This window comes from Malaclemys terrapin, chromosome 19 (genome assembly GCF_027887155.1).
Source record: "Malaclemys terrapin pileata isolate rMalTer1 chromosome 19, rMalTer1.hap1, whole genome shotgun sequence".
Lineage (NCBI taxonomy): Eukaryota > Metazoa > Chordata > Testudines > Emydidae > Malaclemys > Malaclemys terrapin.
The window spans coordinates 1,953,966-1,975,299 of NC_071523.1; the positions used below are offsets into that span (position 1 = coordinate 1,953,966).

Genomic DNA, 21,334 nt, shown 5'->3' on the forward strand with positions numbered 1-21,334 from the left:
GAACCTCACCAGATTTCTTTTGGCCCAATCCTCCAATTTGTCTAGGTCACTCTGGACCCCATCCCTACCCTCCAACGTATCTACCTCTCCCCCCAGCTTAGTGTCATTGCAAACTTGCTGAGGGTGCAACCCATCCCATCATCCAAATCATTAATGAAGATGTTGAACAAAACAAGCCCCAGGACCGACCCTTGGGGCACTCCGCTTGATACCAGCTGCCAACTAGACATGGAGCCATTGATCACTACCCGTTGAGCCCGACAATCTAGCCAGCTTTCTATCCACCTTATAGTCCATTCATCCAGCTCATACTTCTTTAACTTGCTGGCAAGAATACTGACACTGAGGTTTCCATTCTCTTTCAGCAGAGACATAGGGAAGTCTCTTTCTTTGAAGTTATAATAGAATTTAAGCTGCAAAATAAGTGGCTTGGGCAAAAGATCTATTGGGGCAGGTCTCTGGCCTGTGCTCTCCAGAAAGTCAGACTGGATGCTCACACTGGTCCCTTCTGGCCTTGGCAGCCATGAAAAATGTATGAGCCCAATCGTGAGCTCCTCAAGCAAACTCCTAATCCTATCAATGAGGGGAGATGCATGGAGGGGGCCCAGAAGGGTCACATGACCCTCCCCAATCACCTGGGGGGCAGGCAAAGGTCCAGCAGCACCCAGGAGTCAGAGCTGGGGAGTTTGTTTATAAACAGATGCAGATTAAGATAACAAAAGGCTTGTCATTAAATTAAGGATAGTGAGATGATCCTGAAAGCATCACCAGGCACTCCAGTTAAAAGACAGGAAACAAAGGGTAGGAATAAATGGCTCAATTTCAGAATTTCCAGTAAATAGAGGTGTCCCCAGAGGTCTATACTGGTTTGGGACCAGTGCTGTTCAACATACTCAGAAATGATCTGCAAAAAGGGGTAAGCAGGGAGGTGGGGAAGTTTGCAGATGATACAAAATTACTCAAGATAGTTAAATCAAAAACAGACTGCAAAGAGTTACAAAGGGATCTCACAAAATTGGGTGACTTGGCAACAAAATGGCAGATGAAATTCAATGTTAAATGCAAAGTAATACACATGGCAAAATATAATCCCAACTATACATACAAAATGATGGTGCCTAAATGAGCTGTTACCCATCAAGAAAGAGATCTTGGACTAATTTTCAGTACTCTGGAAGCACGACGTTTCCAGAGTACTGCAAATGTATAAGAATCCTTCTCGCTGTGCCTGTATCATCTGAACTCATTCTCCAGCTTCAGAAGACTTAAAAATTATCTCCAGTCATCAATGGGACAGACGCAACTGAATAATGTAGCTGTCCTTAACGTGCAGGTCATGTGCCCCCCCCTTTAGCTGGTGCTCCCCTTGGTGTCCCTCCAACGTGTCACCACTGATGGGCCTGAGTAAGTATTGAATGAAAATGAGGAAGGGGCTCAGGAGTTGGTACAATATGAATGGACATATACCAAGAGTCAGATAGTGAAGCCAAAATGGATATGCATCTCCATAGTAACCTCAGAACAGAGGTTACTGTTGAGCGGTCCATGAGAACACCAAACCTCTGTAGCACTCCATGGGAGCAGATCTGACTGCAGCAGAAGGTCATGAGGTGTTGGTGAGAGAAAGTGGTGAAGAAACAAGGACCTTAATATGATGCTCCCATGATGCTGAAGTAGTCGGCACAGATTTCTCCCAATACTGAACCCAGGGAGCTAGACTGTGATACTCTAACTCATCCTGAGTTGTAGCACACTTCTCAAATAGTCCATTCATGGGATTACTTGAGAAGTAAACTGCTTAAGGTAACAGTTTCAGAGGGGTAGCCATGTTAGTCTGTATCAGCAAAAACAACAAGGAGTCCTTGTGGCACTTTAGAGACTAACAGATTTATTTGGGCATAAGCTTTTGTGGGCTAGATGAAGTGGGTTCTAGCCCACGGAAGCTTATGCCCAAATAAATTTGTTAGTCTCTAAGGTGCCACAAGGACGACTCATTGTTTTTGCTTAAAGTAAGGGGCTCTCAGTCTTCCAGGAAGGACTTATGCTGGAGACTTCACTGTGCTGTGAAACTACTAGATACCAAAGATTCGTTACCTTCATTTCAGCTCATCATCACCCACTTTTCAAGACCCATGGAGACAAAAGGATCTCACTGTCATTTTACAGTTTGTCTAAAATGACCATTCCCAGGTTACATTTAAGATATACAAGGTCTGATTCTCCCCTTGTGTGTGGTGTTCTGTATTAGGAGTAATTCCATTTAAATCAACGAGCCCAATTCCCCTGCCTTGCAATCCAGGTAGCTACTTATACCTGTGCCAAATGAGTGTAAAATTCTACCACTGATGTGGGTGGAGAGTTCTGAGGTGGTAGCATTTACACAACACCTTTATACAGGTATAAATGATGACACAAGGTGCCAGGCAATGGGGAACCAAGCTAGCTGAGTTATGCTGCTGCAAACCTGTGTAAAATACACAGAGAATCCGTCCCAGAGCTCTATCACAGCATATGTGAGCAAATTGCACAAGAAAAACAGATTTGTACAGATTTGGAGTCTCCTTGTTTGTACAAGGTGTTTTGAAAACGAGTCAGCAGAAAGATGAGCAGGAGTTTAATGCTTTGCCTCACACAAAGGCACTTTTGCTGGCCCATGACCAGGTTGCAGAGCGTGGAATGCAACCAAAGCAAGTTATGGAGGAAAGAGTTAGTTAAAATAGTCTGTGTTGAAAAGACTTGAGGTATTCCACTGGCTGCTCTACACCAGTGAAGAAGACACTATTACAACTGGTTGGATAGTGAAAAAAGTTGTTGGCAAATAATTGTTTGATTGAAAAAAGGACACAACTTGCAATGAATATACACAATAAATTATTCAAAGAGCTCTAATCATGATCATCATTAGAGGAATAGTGAAAGGAGGCAATGCTTAGAAGACTAAGATGTTTTATGAATGGGATGATCTGGAGATTAATGACAGAAACATTGGTGGGAAGGGTGTTAATGTGAGTTTTGGCTGGCTGGCATACATGGAACACTGATATTTGAAATGTCGAGCTATGGTACTGACCTGGCCCCAATCACCAGGAGATCTGAGCACCTCACAATCTTTAACATATTTTTCCTGTGAGGCAGGGCTGTGCTATTATCCCTATTGCACAGATGGGGAACTGGGAGACAAAGGCCTAGATCCACAAAGCTACTTAGATGCCTAAACCCCAGACTTAAGTGCCTACATCTCAGGTTTAGGTGTTCAAATTCCAGTTTTGGCTCCACTGCCATCCACAAAACTCCTACAGAACCTGTAGGCTCCTAAACTCATTCAACACCTAACTTTTCAATAGTTCCCTAGATACCTATGTTTCTGCCTTCCTCTTGGCGTCCGGATGCCTATCTCCCAGCCTGAACTCCAGGATGATTTACAAACCAGGGAAAGATAGGTGTTCAGCCGCCTAACTCATGTGCTGGGCCCGATTCCCATAGGCATGCACAGAGGCTGCCTACTGGATCTAGTCCCATTCAAAATATGGCTGCACAGGAAGGTAGTAGCCATCTAATAAACTTTTCGCTCTGTGGTTAAAGCACTCGCCTGGGATGTGGGAGACCCAGGTTCAATTCTCCCCTCTTCCACAGGGAGAAAGGGGATTTGGAGTGGGATCTGGCACCTCTTCAGAGGATGCTCTAACCACTGAGCTTGGTGATACTTTAATGTGAGGTGCCCTCAGTCACTCCAGCTGAAGCTGTTCCACTCTGGATAAAGAAATGTAAGAGTGACTGAAGCAGGGGCTTAGACCCTGGGTCTCCCACCTCCTAGCTGGGTACCTAACTCCTGGGCTTCAGAGTCATTCTCACTCTCTGACCCAGAGACTATTTATGTATTTATCCACAGCAGAACAGCTTCAACAGGAGAGAATGAGGGAGCCCCACTGCAGAGTATCCCAGAGCCCAGTGGTTAGAGCACTCCTGAGAGGTGGGACCTGTTCAAACCCTTTCTCCCGCTCTGGCAGAGAGGGGAATTGAACCGGGTCCAGAGGCAGATTAAGGTCTCCTGGGACCCTGGGCCAGAGCAAGTGGGGGGGGGGGGGCGTGGTGCCGGAACCATGGCCCTGCTCCACCTCTTCCACCTGTGGGCCTGCCATCGTTCTGCCCCTTCCTCCTGCGGCCCTGCCCATGGCCCCACCCCATTCTGCCCCTTCCCCGCAGCCCCACCCCTATTCCACCCACAGCCCCATCCCATTCTGTCATTCTGGCCCCCCACTGCAGCCCCACCCGTTGGCTCCTTTCTGCCACCCCCCACTGAGGCCCCAAGACCAGAAAAGCTCTTTCCCCCTGTCATGGCCCCGGGGCCACTGCAGGGAGCGAGAGCTCCTCCAATGCCAGGGTCAAGGTGCTGGGGCTTCCCTGCCGGCGCTTCTGCTGGGGACTCCCTTCCCTCAGATGTATCATCTAGTCCACTGTCCACATTAGTACCTGTGGAGAGAACATGCCTTCCAATTGGTGGACTCTCCTGCTGCTCACAAACAGGGAAGAATTAGTAGGGGAAGCAAAAGTGGATGGGAACATGGGAGGCAGTGACCATGAGATAGTAGAGTTCAGGATCCTGACACAAGGAAGAAAGGAGAGCAGCAGAATACGGACCCTGGACTTCAGAAAAGCAGACTTTGACTCCCTCGGGGAACTGATGGGCAGGATCCCCTGGGAGAATAACATGAGGGGGAAAGGAGTCCAGGAGAGCTGGCTGTATTGTAAAGAATCCTTATTGAGGTTGCAGGAACAAACCATCCCGATGTGTAGAAAGAATAGTAAATATGGCAGGCGACCAGCTTGGCTAAACAGTGAAATCCTTGCTGACCTTAAACGCAAAAAAGAAGCTTACAAGAAGTGGAAGATTGGACAAATGACCAGGGAGGAGTATAAAAATATTGCTCAGGCATGCAGGAGTGAAATCAGGAAGGCCGATGTACTCAATGCTTTTTTTTTGCCTCTGTCTTCACGAACAAGGTCAGCTCCCAGACTGCAGCACTGGGCAGCACAGCATGGGGAGGAGGTGACCAGCACTCTGTGGAGAAAGAAGTGGTTCAGGACTATTTATAAAAGCTTGATGAGCACAAGTCCATGGGGCTGGATGCGCTGCATCCAAGGGTGCTAAAGGAGTTGGTGGATGAGATTGCAGAGCCATTGGCCATTATCTTTGAAAACTCATGGCGCTCGGGGGAGGTCCTGGATGACTGGAAAAAGGCTAATGTAGTGCCCATATTTAAAAAAGGGAAGGAGGAGGATCCGGGGAACTACAGGCCAGTCAGCCTCACCTCAGTCCATGGAAAAATCATGGATCAGGTCCTCAAGGAATCAATTATGAAGCACTTAGAGGAGAGGAAAGTGATCAGGAACAGTCAGCATGGATTCACCAAGGGCAAGTCATGCCTGATTAACCTAATTGCCTTCTATGAGGAGATAACTGGCTCTGTGGATGAGGGGAAACCAGTGGACGTGTTATTCCTTGACTTTAGCAAAGCTTTTGATACGGTCTCCCACAGTATTCTTGCCAGCAAGTTAAAGAAGTATGGGCTGGATGAATGGACTATAAGGTGGATAGAAAGCTGGCTAGATCATCAGGCTCAATGGGTAGTGATCAACGGTTCCATGTCTAGTATGTCTAGTTGGCAGCTGGTATCAGGCAGAGTACCCTAAGGGTCAGTCCTGGGGCTGGTTTTGTTCAATATCTTCATTAATGATCTGGAGGATGGTGTGGACTGCACCCTCAGCAAGTTTGCAGATAACACTAAACTGGGAGGAGTGGTAGATACATTGGAGGGAAGGGATAGGATACAGAGGGACCTAGACAAATTAGAGGATTGGGTAAAAATAAATCTGAGTTTCAACAAGGACAAGTGCAGAGTCCTGCACTTAGGACGGAAGAATCCCATACACTGCTACAGACTAGGGACCGAATGGCTAGGCAGCAGTTCTGCAGAAAAGGACCTAGGGGTTACAGTGGACGAGAAGCTGGATATGAGTCGACAGTGTGCCCTTGTTGCTAAGAAGGCTAACGGCATTTTGGGCTGTATAAGTAGGGGCTTTGTCAGCAGATAAAGGGACGTGATCATTCCCCTGTATTCGACGTTGGTGAGGACTCATCTGGAGTACTGTGTCCAGTTTTGGGCCCCACACTACAAGAAGGATGTGGAAAAACTGGAGAGAGTCCAGTGGAGGGCAACAAAAATGATTAGGGCACATGACTTATGAGGAGAGGCTGAGGGAACTGGGATTGTTTAGTCTGCAGAAGAGAAGAATGAGGGGGGATTTGATAGCTGCTTTCAACTACCTGAAAGGGGGTTCCAAAGAGGATGGATCTAGACTGTTTTCAGTGGTAGCAGATGACAGAACAAGGAGTAACAGTCTCAAGTTGCAGTTGGGGAGGTTTAGGTTGGATATTAGGTAAAAAAATTTCACTAGGAGGGTGGTGCAGCACTGGAATGGGTTACCTAGGGAGGTGCTGGAATCTCCTTCCTTAGAGGTTTTTAACAAAGCCCTGGCTGGGATGATTTAGTTGGGGATTGGTCCTGCTTTGAGCAGGGGGTTGGATTAGATGACCTCCTGAGGTCCCTTCCAACCCTGATATTCTATGAAGACAACTGACTCTTGATAGTGCTTTTCTCAAGAAACTGTCAGCAATGAAGAGAAGCCATGAAACAAAGCACAGAGAAGAAGAGCTGGACGAACCTGGCAAACTGGTGTACAAAGAAAAAGAAACAAAGGGATAAAAGAGGAAGCTGTATATAATGTCACCAAAAACTATGATTTTGAGAATGAAATTTTAACCTGTGAAGAAATGTCACTCTCTCAATAGCCAGCAAACAGGAAAATATCTATGGAACTTAATTACACACTGAACTATAACCGGGATGAACTGCATCAGGAACTAATGAATAACAAAACAGATTGCTTTCATCATCATAAAGCGTGGATCAGGTAAGAAGATGAAGTAGCTTGTTTTGATTACCAGTTTATTTCACATCAGGCAATTGAAATCCCAAAGAATTGTACTGAAAGTGGCAAATCTGGGAAGAACCAGTGTGGCACCAACATAGATTCTGTGCAGCTTTGATCAATCCTAGCAAAATACAACTTCTAAAAGACTTAATGATACTAAAGTTCTTACTGGCAACATTCTCACAGACTTTGACTTCAGCAGGGACCTTTGATTAAGGACTTCAGGAATGGGCTCTTAATTTCTGATGAGTTTAAGCAATTAAAACCTGAAGCCATATACATATTTTCACTGCCTCATCTGCACCATGCATTATCAGCCAGAAGAATTAAGAGAAATTACCAAGACCTGAAGTGGAGGATAACATCCACTCCTCATAGAATATCATAGACTATCAGGTTTGGAAGGGACCTTAGGAGGTATCTAGTCCAACCCCTGCTCAGAAGCAGTGACTGTGGAATTGTGATCTCAGTCACACTGGTCAGTTGGCAAACTTGGTTCAGAACATCAGTAGGGGAGATCCACTTGGTTCTGATGAAAAATAGAACATTTCCAAAATATGAGTGGATGTTTCTCTGGCTACCTGCTCATAGATCAATCAAACACACTTGGATTCAGATTTTCAAAGGAGTCAAAAGGAGTTAGATGTCCAATTCTCATTAATTTGGGCAGCTAACTCTCTGGCTTCCTTGAAAATCCCAGACTTGCATTTTAACCAGGGTTCCTGAAGCAGTCCTGAAAACCCTTCAGGCTAACAAATTTTAGTTGCACAACATGGATGGGGCCAAAGGAAGTTAAAACCCTTTTGACCTGAAGTATTTTTTAAATTATGTTTAATAGCCACTGCAGAAAACATTAATTAAGCATAGATGGGGCCTTAAATAGTATGTAGTAATTTGAGCTTTACACCTCTCATCCCTCAATAGTCAATGTATTTGGCCTAGAGCCACAAAAGGACATCAGCCCCACTGAGATCCTCAAAAACCCCACTCAGCTGGTACCTAAGGTTCCAAGGTGCTGACATTCAGCCATTAAAGTCCCATAGATACCTACATTTCTGCCAGTGAACAGGTGGACAGCTGCCTTGGTCTAGGCACTCTCCTCACTCCTAAACCCCAGCATGATCCTCAAACTAGGCCTATCTCCTCCACAGGGCCCAATGGTGGGGAGGGGTAGGGGGGGGTGTACCTAAACCCACACAAAGCCATCAGAGGAGGAAGCACCCTGTTAGAAGAATGTGAAGTAAATAGGATAAAGTCTAAACAATCATAATCTTGCTTCTGGCCTTGCTTTTAATTTAAACAGGCTGAATAAGCAAGCAAGAGAATGTAAGTGAAAGCACAAGGCTGCACCCCCTCCCCCCTACCAAGCGAGCTGATAGCCTTGCCTTTCAGTAATAAGAGAAGATAAGGGGACCCAATCGAGCAAGGGGCTGCTATGGTAACCCCGCAGTTGGCAGGTGTAAGGAAGAGACTCTGAGTCCGCGAGAGAGTGTCCATGGCCAAAAATAACCTCGCTCCTTATCCCTCCTGTCAAGTATGAAAGAGATGGTCTTATTGCCCCTAGACTCAAGACTCCCCAGAACGGACCACGACCATCTACTGAAAGGGGTGGTACCAGGGCAGGGGCATTACAAGTATCATTCAGTTTGCCAAGAATAGGGGGGAGAAGAGGGAGCTCGTCGGTGTGCGGAGCTAGAGGTCAGGAGAAGAAGGGGGTTCTAGCGGCGTATAGAACTGTAGTTGGGGGAGGGGAAGAGGAAAACTCTATCGGCGTATAGAGATAAGCCTGACTGGTGTGAAGGGCTTTGGAATATGCTTGTTTAGCCCCAGTAAACCTTTCGCATTGCCTGCAGACTGGACTCTGGACTGTTATTTTAGGCAAACTCTGTCTGGGAACTGAGAAGGAGGAGGGAGCTGGACCCCCGCCAACACCCCCCTTTATAACGTTTAGCTCAGTGGTTAGTGCTCTCACCCAGGGCCTGGGTTCATTTCCTTCCTCTGCCTGCCGTGGAAAAGGGATTTGAACGTGGGTCTCCCACCTCCCCAGACAGTGCCCTGACCACTGGCCTATGGGGTATTCTTGGGCCAGGGCTGCTCAATTGCTTCTGTTGACACAGTTCCATGGTGCATACATAATTAAATATGCCTTGGGGCACAGGGATTGGAACCCAGGTCCCATATCCTGGGTGAGTGCTCTGCCCCCCCCCCCCCACTTTTTTACAGGAAAGGGCTTAGGCACCTAACTCCAGGAAAGGGCTCACAGCCGAGAACCCAAAGTAGAGATGAGTGCTCTCTCTGATCCACACCCACTCTTTGAGGGTGGGGCTTAGGCCAGCCCCATCTCTGGCTAGCAGGCTGGCTCCTGTGGATCCCAACTCTCCCCATGCATTGTCTAGGTGCCTCACTGGGGGCTGTGGGTTCCATGTGGTAGCAAGATACCTAAAAGTTAGGCTCTCCAACGCTGAGCATAGCAACCCCCAAGTCCCCTTTGTGAATAAAAAGGAGGTTGTTGGTGAGCAGAACTCTGTGCTAATGTAGATGGTCTCTGAGGTTTTCTCCTCACCCTTGGAAACGAAATAAGGCCTGCAAACAAACAGAAGACTTTCAAGTAGCTGCTTTTCACCTTCTCTATCTACAACCACCTGTCCTTAAACAGCAAGTTAATACAATTTCAGTGCTAAATTAAAAAAATATCATGGGCAATTCCAATTTTTTTTAAGCAAGGGAGCTGCCTCAGGAGGGCTGTTGTGGAGAAATGAAGGGGGCTACCTCAGTCGGACTGCTCCAGGGTGAGTATGGGAAGGTTACCTATAGAGTGATGTACACGGGGTTGCTTGTCGGGCAGTAGAGAGATTGTATTGGAGGGTATATAAGGAGATGTTGGGGCAGCATGGGGGATTAAAGGGGGATGTATAATTGGTTGTTAGGAGTTGTATGGGGGCAATATAGCAGGCTATGGGGGTGGCACGGGGCAGTATAAGGGGCTGCTTGGGGCAGTATGGGAATGCTTGAGGGCAAGATAAAGGGATGTATAGGGGACTGTTGGGGGTGATATAGTGACAGTGTTGATAAAGGGGGCTCCTGGTGGTAGTAAAGAGGTTGCTTGGGGGCAGCACAGGGGGTGTACAGAGGTTCCTGGGGAACAGTAAAGGGGAGGATATGTGGGGGGCTGCTGCGGGTAGTACAGTAGGGGTTTATAGGGGCGGCTGGGGGAAGGCATAGGAGATGTAGGGGGCTGCTGCGGGTGGCATAGTGCAGGTGTACACAGGGGCTCTAGGGGCTGCTGGCAGGCGGTGAAAGGGATGCCTGGGGCCGGTGCAGGGGGCTGCTTCCCCTCCCTCTCCCGGAGGCCCCGGCCGTCACTTCCTGTGGAATTTTCCCGGGGATGGAGGGGGGGAGCGGGTATAAAAGCGACCGCGGGGCTGCCGGGAGCAGCAGCTGGAGCCCGAGCCACGTCCGAGTGCGGAGCCCCGCGCCCCTGGTGAGTGCGGCTGGGGGCCGGGCCGGGCGATGGGCGGGTCCGGGTCTCCGCGGGCGCTGTCCAGCTTCCCCAGCGTCTGCGAGCACCCGTGTGGGGGGAGCCCTGCGCCCCTTCCTTCCCCCACCCCGCCAAACCACGAGCCCTGCACCCCCGGCTTGCCCGGATCACCCCCAAACCTCCAGTCCTGCACCCTCGACCCCCTCCCAGCTAGCCCTGCACTCCTGGCTTGCTCCCATCCCCGCACCCTGTCCTCCCCCAACCACCCCCAACCCTACACTCCAGTCCTGCCCCCAGCCTCCCCTGTCCTGCACCCCCATTCTGTCCCCATCACTCCAACCCCCCCCAGCCCTGCCTCCCCCTGGCTGCAGCCTGTCTCCCCCTCACCCTCCTGGATCCCCCTCCACCCAGCCGCAGCCTGTCTCGCTCTCACCCCGCTCGGCCCCATCTCCAGCTGCAGCCTGTCATCTCCCTCGGCCCCACCAGACTCAGCCTGTTGTCCCCTGACCCCCATTGGCCCCACTCAGCCACCTTGGTCCCCCTTAGTAGCAGCCTATTGCTCCTTCAGCCACAGCCTATTCCCCCGTTCCCACTCCTTACCCCCTTCCTCACACCCTCAGGCACGGCATGTTCCCCCCAAGTGATCTTAGCTGCAGTAACCCAATAACTGCGTGGGGCCTTTGCCCCCACGTCCCTCAATGTCTTTGTGCCAAGTTATTCTTCACCCCGGTCTCTGAAGGGTTTTATCTAGGCCCCAAACTACGTTCCCTTGGGAACGCCTCCTCCCAGCTCTCCACCAAAATTGTCAGCGCTGCAAAACTGTTCTCTGCATCTTCAGAACTGAAGAAGGCATTACAGGTCTTGCCCATTTCGCAGGGGAAAAAATTGCTTCTTTGGCCACTTTCCCTGCTCTACCCCAGGCACAAACACCAAACTGCACCTAAAACGACACAAACCGAAATCTAGACAGAAACCCACTGCTGTCCTAGCGACATCGCTCAGCGCTATAACAAACTTCAGTCTTGTTCAATGGAGGTGGTCGATCTCACCCTCGCTGCAGATGCAGCTGGGAGGATGGAAGAATTCTTCTACTGATCGCTCTACCGCGTCTGGAGTGGGTGGGTTTATGGCAGCGATGGGAAAACCTGGAGTGTCTACACTACCAGTGTAGCGGCGGGGCTGGGGCTGTGCATTTGTAGCGTAAACATACCTGCGGTCTCAGTGCACCAGTGTCTTCCCACTTCTGCAGTTCCAGCCCCTTGGCCCGGCCCCGTTGTGGAAGGCAGTAAACCCCGGTCCAACCACTTCTCCCGCTATCTCCAGCGCTCCTCCCACCCCACTAATCCAGTGTGTTTTGCAAAACATTCTGTCCTGTGAATTAGCCCCACCCTGTTCCATGACTCAGGGCATTTATGAGAAGGGGATTGGTTATAAAATAAAGAAGTGCGTCAGGCTAGTGTTTTCGGCACAGGGCTGGGAGCAAAGGAACGCTTAATTCGAACCCTGGCTCTGCCATTGATTTGGGTAAGTCACTTCTCTGTGCCTCGGTTTCCCATCCTTAAAAGCGGTAACATGCCTGGATGCCGGAGGACGGTGGGGGTGTTGTGAGGATGCGTCTGTGTTTGTGGACAGTGCTTGAATGCAATAGGGGCAAACATGGGCGGCGGGTAGAGCCACCCTTGGGAAGGCGAGCCCCGAGACCCCCCCCGCCCCTCCCCCGAGACCCGCGGCCGGAGCCCCGAGACCCCCCCGCCCCTCCCCCGAGACCCGCGGCCGGAGCCCCGAGACCCCCCCGCCCCTCCCCGGAGACCCGGTCCAGCCGAAGCCCCGAGACCCCCCCCGCCCCTCCCCGGAGACCCGGTCCAGCCGAAGCCCCTCGCCCCCGCCCGGAGCTGCCCCGGGCCAGCCGCGCCTCCCCTCCGCAGAGCCCAAGCGGCTGCGGGGAAAAGCCTCCCACTGCGTCCGAAGCAGCTTTGCTATGCCCTATGCAGGTTCCGGGGCGGCCGAGGGGGCGTATGTTTTACTCAGCTTCCGGGGTCCATCAGTAACTCGCTGGAGTCCAGGGAGATGACCCGGGAAGCTGAATAGCACATCCCGCCCCCTCGGCCGCCCCGGAACCTGCATGGGGCATAACACAGCGACCGCTTCCCGCGCCGGAGCCGGCCCGGGCCTGTTCTACCCCCGCCCCCGGCCAGGCGTGACTCCGCGCGGCGTTAGCGGCATCAGGACAGGCAGAGCCTGCGTCCGTGCCAAGCTCGCTCCCTGGAAGCTGCCCGGCAAATCCAGGGCCAGATTCTCCTCCCCGTCACCTAATTTTACAGCAGTCTCGCGCCGGTAGCTTTGGTGCCGTTCCCTTGATTTACACGAGGGGCAGTGGGAGGAGAACCGGGCCCAGGGTCCCCCCGGTCACCGAGCCTGGGCTGCACCGGCAGCGCTCGCTCCTCGCCTCTGATCCCCTTTAGCCTTGGAACGGCTTTGGGCTGCTAGCCCGGATGATCCAGTTGATCATGATCCCGTTTGGTGGGGCCAGCGGCAGCGGCACTGGCTCATTGTTTTCCATGGGGGGAGCCTTCCCGGAGGAAAACTGGTGGTTTTCTTCTGATCTCAGCCTGCAGCTTGAGCAGTGGAAGACTGGCAGGGCCCGGGAGGAGTTTAGAGAAGATGGGCACAGTTGAACAGCCAAGTTCCTCCTTTCCCTTCCAGGGGTTGGGGTGACCCGAGAGTGCTCGTGCTGTCGAGGCCAAAGGGCAATAAACCAAGCGCTGGCTGAGTGATTTGCAAACTGATCACTTTGGTCCCTTACAGTCAGGGGCCTTTTTCCTCCTGGTTCCGTTGCCATGGGCACTGAATTTGCTAGGTGTCTCTTGAAAGGAAGTGGTGCTCCTGTGATGGATTAAGCTGCTCAAAGGGAGTTAGTGGCTAAAAATCTACCCCCCCTCACCCCCCGCCCCCAGTAAAAAGCGGCCTGCTCACGTTCTGAGGGTTAGAAGGAGCACTTGCGAGTTTTTTACCTGACAAGCTCTGGTGCGGAGGGCGTATGTGTGTGTGTGTGTGGAACAAGAAGAATAGCCCAGAGGGTGGGTCCAAAGTTTTCTCTGAACTACACCAACCTTCTGAGCGCCCTTCCATCCCCAAACTCCAGCTCAGACCTTCCCTTTCCCTCTAAACTTTTGAAAAGCTGTCACATGTGAATGTTAGGGGAGGACAGATTGCACCCCTTCGCCACACCACTTTTCCAGATCCATGTGTATGGAGATTTTAGCTGCCTGCAGCAAGTTCCCCCTTTCTCATTGCCCCTGTCCCTGCTGTCTCCCCTGCATCGGCTGCCTTCACTGGCCCCCCACCCATCCCCCCCATTGCTCCTGGCCCCCACTGCCTCCCCTGCTCCCACCCCCATCGCTCCTGGCTCCCACTGACCCCCCCAGTCCTGCCCCCATCCCCCGATCACCCCAGCCTCTGCTGCCTCCTTATCCATCCTCCCGATCCCCGCTGTTCTCCCGGGCTTCCCACCCATCCTTCTTGGTCCCTGCTGCCTCCCTGGACTCCCCATCATCCTTGGGCCCTGCTGCCTTCCCCAGATTTTCCCAATCTCCCTTCTCTGGCCTCACAGCCCCGCCCTATTCCTTGCCTCTTGACTACCACCCCCAGTGCCCTGGGCAGTCAAGGCCAAGCCTGGTAGGATCCATCTGCTATTGTCCCTCAATTCACTCATCCTTGCACTTCCCCGTCTTGATGCTCTAGAATGATAACATTGCACTTCCGAAACCTCAGAGCAGTCTCTGATGAACCCTGGGATTTCAGAAATGCAATGCACTGCGGGGTGGAAATACCAGGGAAGTCTCCAACTGCAGGGAAGTGTAACTGGATCCAGCAGAGGGTAAACTCTTCTTCGGGCTTAAAGCAAAATCACTTTTAGTTCATCTCTGCCACTTAATTAACATATAGATATAGTAAAAGTAACAGTTTCCTTAAAGGTTTTCTCTGTAAGAGGGAAGGGGTGTTCCCCCTCCCCCCCAACAGTGTGTTTCTAAGCTTAGTAAATTATCTTTCAAATCTCAGGGATTCTCTTGTATAAGCAAGTTTGGTCTTGAAATTGCACAAGCACTAATCTTCCTTTCAGAGTACAGTAATGACCGTAATACCCTGTGGAATTGTCCCCGGATCAGTCCTAGAAGTTTCATTCTGAGCCTAGTGCAGGCTGGGTTAGGAATTCTGCTCCCACTGAATCAGTGGGATTTAAACCCCCAACTCATCTAGGATCCTTGGAAGACCCAGCCTGCGAGTTTAGTCACTGCCATGTGGATGCTCACGTCCTGCAGCAATGACCAATAAAGCTCAAACGCATGCACAGAATCTCAGCGCTTTGATTTCAGGTAGTTCCAGAACCAAATGCTCCTACCCCGAAGCACAGCGGTGGGGGCTTTCACAGGAGACAGGAGAGCAAGCAATCTATTTGCTAGTTGAGCCTGCTTCTGTCAGCTGATCTGGAGTCTAGCATTGTTTATTTAACAGTGTGAAGCAAGCTTTGTCCTAGTGGTAATGAGTGTTGTGCAAGTAAGCAGAAATGCTTAGCTGTATAGTTCCAAAGGATATGCCCATCTCTGGAGTGTAGCTTTTGTACTTCCGGCCACAAGGGGAGTTTGGGTGTTTGGTACGATGGCACTTCTTGAAGGTGTTTTTTGTTTTGCTTTGGTCACAAGTCACACACAAAGTGGGTGTATTTAGATGCTGGCAGAGCTTTCCCCAGTTGATTGGCCTTTTATAATACCCATTTGGTAATTGAGATGAACAATTTGGGCAATGATAACTAGATGCTGTGTGCATGATCTAACCTCTCTATAAATGTTTTTATTAGTCTTCAGTAGTAGAAGAGTGCAGTATCCCATAATAATTCAGCAAAGATGTGGATGGTGTCGCCCCCTTCTGGTGAGTACTTCTTAAAACTTTGAGCATGTCTTACTTCTTTCTGCACACTGATCTACTGACCCAGCTCTATTTTCACTGAAAACACAAACAAACAAACCAGCATCCATACAACTTGGGAACCAGAGAGGAAGCATGGAGCAAATGTTCCATTTATCATGAAAGGATGTTTAGTTGCCAGAGGTGTGTTAGTGTATAGATTAGGGCGGGGGTAGAAAAGAAGATTTCATTTTAGACCAGAAACCACAAAGAGACAACAACCACCAAGCTTGTCCAGTAGTTCTTGCAGCTGGTTGGAAAATGGGGGGAATTTGTGAACGTTTTTGTATGCCCTCTGCTCATCACTTATTTTGGGGTTAGAATTTCAAAACTTTTCATTCACTTCTGGCATTCTTGGCAAATTGTGTTGCCCTTCTTAATGGGACCCTTTTTCTGGCTTTGATTACAGTTTGAGCTGAGGGAAGGAGTTGCAGTCTGGTAGCTCTTCAGGATTTCAGGCTACAACTCCAGAGATCCTGGGATTGTGGCCTAGGCAGACAGGGCTCCCCATTTCCCCCTCTGCCAACGCCCGATCCTTCCGAAGCCATTCTGTCACTGGCTCCGCACCTCCCACACATGTTCAGCCCATACTGTCCTAGACGAGGAATTGGAGGTGAAGGGGAAGCTGGAGTTCTTCTCAGAATCCACCAGCTTAACGTGGAGCATCTGGTCCCAGCACATCCCACCGCACTCCGCAGAGCCCCAGCCCTGTGGATGCTTGTGGAGGGACTGTTTATAGAGGAAAGGAGCACAGAGCAGAGTCACCGCACCCTGCTTTCCACACCCTTTCTTCCTGCCTGTTCCTGGTGACTTTAGTTCCCCCCCCTCCCCCCCGGCCGAAGTATAAGGGTACAGCCAGCCCTTGGGCTGAAATGTGGCCTACCAGACTTAGCCTCATAAAGAACTACACAACATGTAGATGTAAGATTTAATAATTACTTATGATTAACAATCCACTGGCTTTTGAGGTGTTTTACTCTGGTACAACTGAGACAAGGTGTAAAAAGATGAATCCAGCCAAAAGTCATTCCCCTTCTTCTCAGTACTTCATGGAAAAAATAAAACTTGATATTTTATTAATGATGGTAGCATCCAAAGGTTCCTGTCATCCCAAGAGCAGGAGACTTCATTGCACTTAATGTACAAACCTATAGGAAGACATGGTCTCTGCCCCAAAGAGCTTAAAATATTAAACATAATCATTTAACACTCGGGCCAGCCTGGGCTGCTGGGGTCGCAGTGTCATTTTAACGTGTGTGTGTGTGTGTGTGTGTATTAAAATACCCCCCCACACACACCCACACACACACAAGTGCAATGTAAGTGTTGGTTTGACAAGGAACAAAGCCTGGAGATTGAAAGTTAAGCCTGACATTGTTCTTGAACTTGGGGCCCAATCCATTTCCTGTTGGAATCCAGAGTCTTTCCATGGAATTTAACGGCTCTTGGATCAGGGCCTTTTCTGTCTCAGTTTGTGATAGGCTGACCAAGGAGCCAAATAATTACATCCTGTGCTGGATGGGTGCATGCGAATCTCATTGAAGTCATTAGGAGCTGTGCACACGCATCCAAAGGCAGAATTTGGTCTGTAATTTTTAACATTAATGTGTGTGATTCTGTGATGTCCATAAAATTCCTTCCTTGATATTGCTGGAGGTTTGTTTGTTTGTTGTTCTTTTAACATAGGTTTGAGTGTTCTCTTTCCTCCCCCCATGTCTGTGTTCTAGAAGGTTTTTCACACAGCCATTCCTGGGCATGATCCATCTTTACTTCTGAACTTTAACAATCTGATTTTAATGAACTGATTTTTAATGATCACGTAACTACTAGTTACCAAACAACTCCCCCACTACAGTTACCTTCCAAGATTGCAGTTCCCTGTGCCGTAATATGCTGCCCTCCACATAATGAGGAAACAGTCGGAAAACACAGGTTCTGAATTAGCATTTCTCCAGCTCTCCTAAAACACAGTCTGTGGCCAAGAGAGCATTTTTACTTAGAAATCCTCTCCTGAGTGGGCCCTACAGTATCAGAATTGCGTGATATTGCTAGTTTTTAAATGTCTCTGACTTTTTTTTTTTTTTCCACATTCACTCCACTGGAGGTATACAAATAGAGAGGCTGCCGTGTGCTTCTTATGAGAGAATCTAGCTGGCTCATGTGATAACTGCTTCTCTCCTACTGTCCCTTTTTCCCCTGCTAGCCTAAAGCAGACTGCAGTCAGCTTGAACTAGCACTTGTGTACTCCTGTGCAGTTGGTAAGGGTTGAGCTCAGTCTGCTTTGCACTAGAGAGGTGACTGCATTGGGAAACGGGAATTGGACCCTATTCTCACAGCCAAGGAATACATTTGGTGTAGCTGAGTCTTCAGGGTTTGAATAGAGGGGGTTAAATTTCTTTAAAAAATGTAATTCCAGTTTTGCTTGATTGCAGAATGACTGAAATTGGATTTGGAGCGTGAGATTAGCATTCACAGCCTCTCAGGGCAGCAGTTTCTCCATTGGGTTAAGATACCAGCATCAGGTTCTACCTGCCTTCTGAAATGAATCCTGGGTGGAATTCCCCCCCACGCTGCAGAAGGATTACATGAGAGCAATACCTCCGTGCTGTACTGGCCTGTGTGCCTGGGAGGTCATTTTGAAACATGTCCTGAACCATTCTTGTGACCTTGAGCCCAGACTGTGTTCTCTCTCGTAGTGATGTCAATCAGGGCAAACTCCACTTGAAGTCGATGGCATTATGGTGGTGTAAAACCAGGATAAGTGAGATCAGAATCAGGCCTTGGGTGTCTCCCCAGTCTCAGTAGGTCTAATTATAGCCATCTATTTGACAGTGTCACAGAATCTGTCCTGTGCCACAGAAGTGCATTTCGTTTTTTGAAAAGTGCTAGTCCCTGAGTTTGCAAGATAACCTTCTAAGTGTGAACTGAGCCTACATCAATGCAGAATTGTCTTGCTGATTATGCAGCCAGCCAGGAACAACATCTGAGAGATGGTGACTAGCCCCATTCATGTCTGTGGCGTGTTGGCTATAAATGGCTGATGATGAAAATTCAAACGCTCTTGCTGTTAACTCTTTCACTACAGCAAGTGAATTCAGCTAATATGTTCAGCCCATGCCTGCCTACTTGCCAAAACCTCAGCTTCTCCCTGACATCTTCTGCACTGCTGTTGAGTTGCCAATACACAGTGCATTGCAAATATTGTGGGAGTGTAAAACAAATTCATTTGAATGTAGATCTAAATAATGCAGGAGCTATCCTAGTGATTGTGTGAAGCATTTTCATATGTAAATAAAAAAAAGCCTTTAAAAGAAACCACAACATTTTCCTGAAGCTGCTTCAGAATTTCTACTTTTCGGCACTGGTGTCCCAGAGAAATCGGGGACCTTGCTATAGAATGGAGAGGAATATACAGTCTCTCCATTGTGTCCCATTCACATCAGCATGAACAACGGCGTTAGCAGAGCTAGTGTTTAAATCCTGTGGGACTGATTCTGATTGCACTTAAAGTGGTGAAAAGCTAGTGTAATGCCATTAACTTCATTGGTGTTACTGTTGAGTAACACTAGTTTATGTGAGTGAGAAGTTTAGTGTTTTACACCCATTTGCATAGGAGTAAATGACTGCGCAAGATGTAAGACAGTGAAGAGGCAGGTCCTTGGGGATGATCATGCAGGCAGGGAATGAAAATTAGGCTGTTGTCTCCTTGCCACTGTATTATTGGAGAACAGAGGTGCGACATGTCTCGTTTAACTGTGGCTGGAAATTGATAACTTGCATTGTAAGCAGCACCTTCCATGCTTTTGTGAACAGGTGAGAGAGGGGGAAGCACGTTCATATTTTAAAGGTAACTTTGCTGAAAGGCTTTTGCTTGGTAGACGGAGCTAATTGAAGTCATACCAAACTAGTTATAGTGAGACTAAGGGGAACTTTACTGCAAATCTGTCCTTTAAAAGGACACTGAGGTTTTTTAAGTCCCATTTTTCTTCTTGCTGCTTAATCACCCTTTGGGAGCTTGATACTGAAATTGCCATATCAGAATTATGTTCTCTGAAACTTGCATGCGTGGCTATTGGGTGACTTGCATGGGTTTTTTCTTATCTGAGAAAATAGCACATGAGTATGGAGCTGTTAATGAATTATGTAGGTTTTTGCAAATATAGGTTAGCTCTTTGGATCTACAACCTTGAGGCTGTCCCTTTTAATGGGATTAACTGAAGGGAGATGTATTGATCATAGCATCTAAGCATGCTGGCTTGTCTGAGTTTAGCTCTCCAAATTGGTGGGAGGAGTTACTTTAATTTAGTCTGACCACAGTTTTTAGGGGTTCTTAGACTCAGCCTTTGCATCAACCCATGCCAGCTGTCATAAAGCTCTTATGCTACCATAAAAAAGCTCATGTTTTGAAATCTAGATGACTCTTTTCAAGTATAAGGTGGTGATCAAGAATATGGTAGGTCCCTAACATGCAGGATGGCCCTTCTGGGTTGGTAGCACAAATAGTTGCTTCATTGGAGACAAAAATGTCATTTCACCACTTAATCTTCATAGGAGTCTACTGCAGCAACATTATTCCAAGAAGCAAAATCTCCTTCCGCTTACCTATGAGACACATTTCCCCTATTCCTTTGCAAGTCACTCAGATTCCCTCTTACCTAGTGGAGAATTGTCACTGCCCGTATAAAATGGAGTGAAGGGGACAAATAAGGGATGTGTTTGTCACCTTAGCAGGCATACTTTGTGTCTGAACCTGTAAGAGAGGTAGGTCACCAGTCAGTCATAGACTATAAAACTATCACCTGCGGGGCCAGGATTTCAGCTGGTGCAAATTGGCACAAAGTCATTGGAGCTACACCTGTATACATCACCTGAGAATCTGGGCCACAATGGCTTCCTGGCAGGTGAAACTGCATGCTCTTAGAATTGACTTTGAATTTGTCTCCCCTGCTCAATGGCACCACTTTGAGCATGCCCAGCAGGGACACTGGAAAACCTTCTAGAGCCTTCCCTGCTCTCCTCTTCCTTTGCAGGGTTTCCCCCAAGCTCTAAGGAGGGGTTGGTGACATCATTTTCTGCACCGACTCCTCCCATTCATCTCTGTTCCGTAAAGCCTTTGCTCCCCTCTTAACCAGATCTAAACTAACTCCACAGGGAGCCACTTACGCTCTGTTGGACATTTGGGGTTGCATATTCAGACATCTGGGAACTTGTCCACACCTTTACCTAAAATCTTGGGGGAAACCCTGCATTCTCTCTTGTCACTTCCTTTTCAATATGCCAATGTGTAAATTATGAGTAATAACTATATTCATTTCAGCCAGAAGAGTGCCGCCTGCTAGATTTACATTGAACCTATCCTAGAACTATTTTATTGTTTTAAACATCTTTCTGACTCTTCCACTGTGGATCATCTGAACTTGGCCATCTTGTTTTCAGTTTATACGAAGAGGCATATTTGCTCTCTGTCTAGCTGTCCCTGCAGGAAGCCACAAAAAGCAACAATTTTTAAAGCCACATTAAAACATGTCACAATTAAAATAAGCCAGCCGAACAAGAAGCCCACTTGCATAGTACTATGTGTACTGTGCACAAAGAACCCCCGCTCCCGTTTTCAGACACTTTCTTGGTACCAACGAGTGTTAGCTGGATGGAGAGAGACAGAATTTTTCTTCAGATTCACCAGGGTTTCCCTGAGCATTTTCAATATCATTTTGCTGATCTAGCATTTTGGGTTTTTTTTAATTCAGGATTGGAAACTCAGAGAAAGGAATACTTGAAGTGGGAATTTCCACAAGAAGATTTTCTCTGTAGAGGGGTAGAGGTTAGGCAATGTGTTGTTTGCAACCCGGATGACTTAGTGAGTATTTGCCTTGATCTTTCTTGGGACAATTCATCTATAAT

The 21,334-nt window shown here is 48.5% G+C and overlaps 2 protein-coding genes across 6 annotated transcripts in view; one reads left to right on the top strand and one right to left on the bottom strand.

Moving 5' to 3' along the window:
- The window catches only part of LOC128825970 (uncharacterized), a 41,022-nt gene extending 29,174 nt beyond the window's left edge, over positions 1 to 11,848 (bottom strand). Inside the window, exon 1 of one of the 2 annotated variants that reach the window (XR_008442771.1) lies at positions 11,682 to 11,843. The gene's annotated coding sequence lies outside the window, so the exon portion shown is untranslated. Of the gene's footprint in view, positions 1 to 11,681 lie in introns of both variants that reach the window. The other variant, XM_054008886.1, reaches the window with a different exon arrangement.
- The window catches only part of TMEM269 (transmembrane protein 269), a 39,587-nt gene continuing 28,646 nt past the window's right edge, over positions 10,394 to 21,334 (top strand). For 2 of the 4 annotated variants that reach the window (XM_054008881.1, XM_054008883.1), the window contains exon 1: positions 15,327 to 15,397. Coding sequence is in view for 2 of the 4 variants with exons in the window: in XM_054008880.1 (XP_053864855.1) it covers positions 15,373 to 15,397 (25 nt within the window). In the remaining 2 variants the exon portion in view is untranslated. Of the gene's footprint in view, positions 10,475 to 11,908; positions 11,996 to 15,326; positions 15,398 to 21,334 lie in introns of those variants that run through there. The other 2 variants (XM_054008880.1, XM_054008879.1) reach the window with 2 other exon arrangements.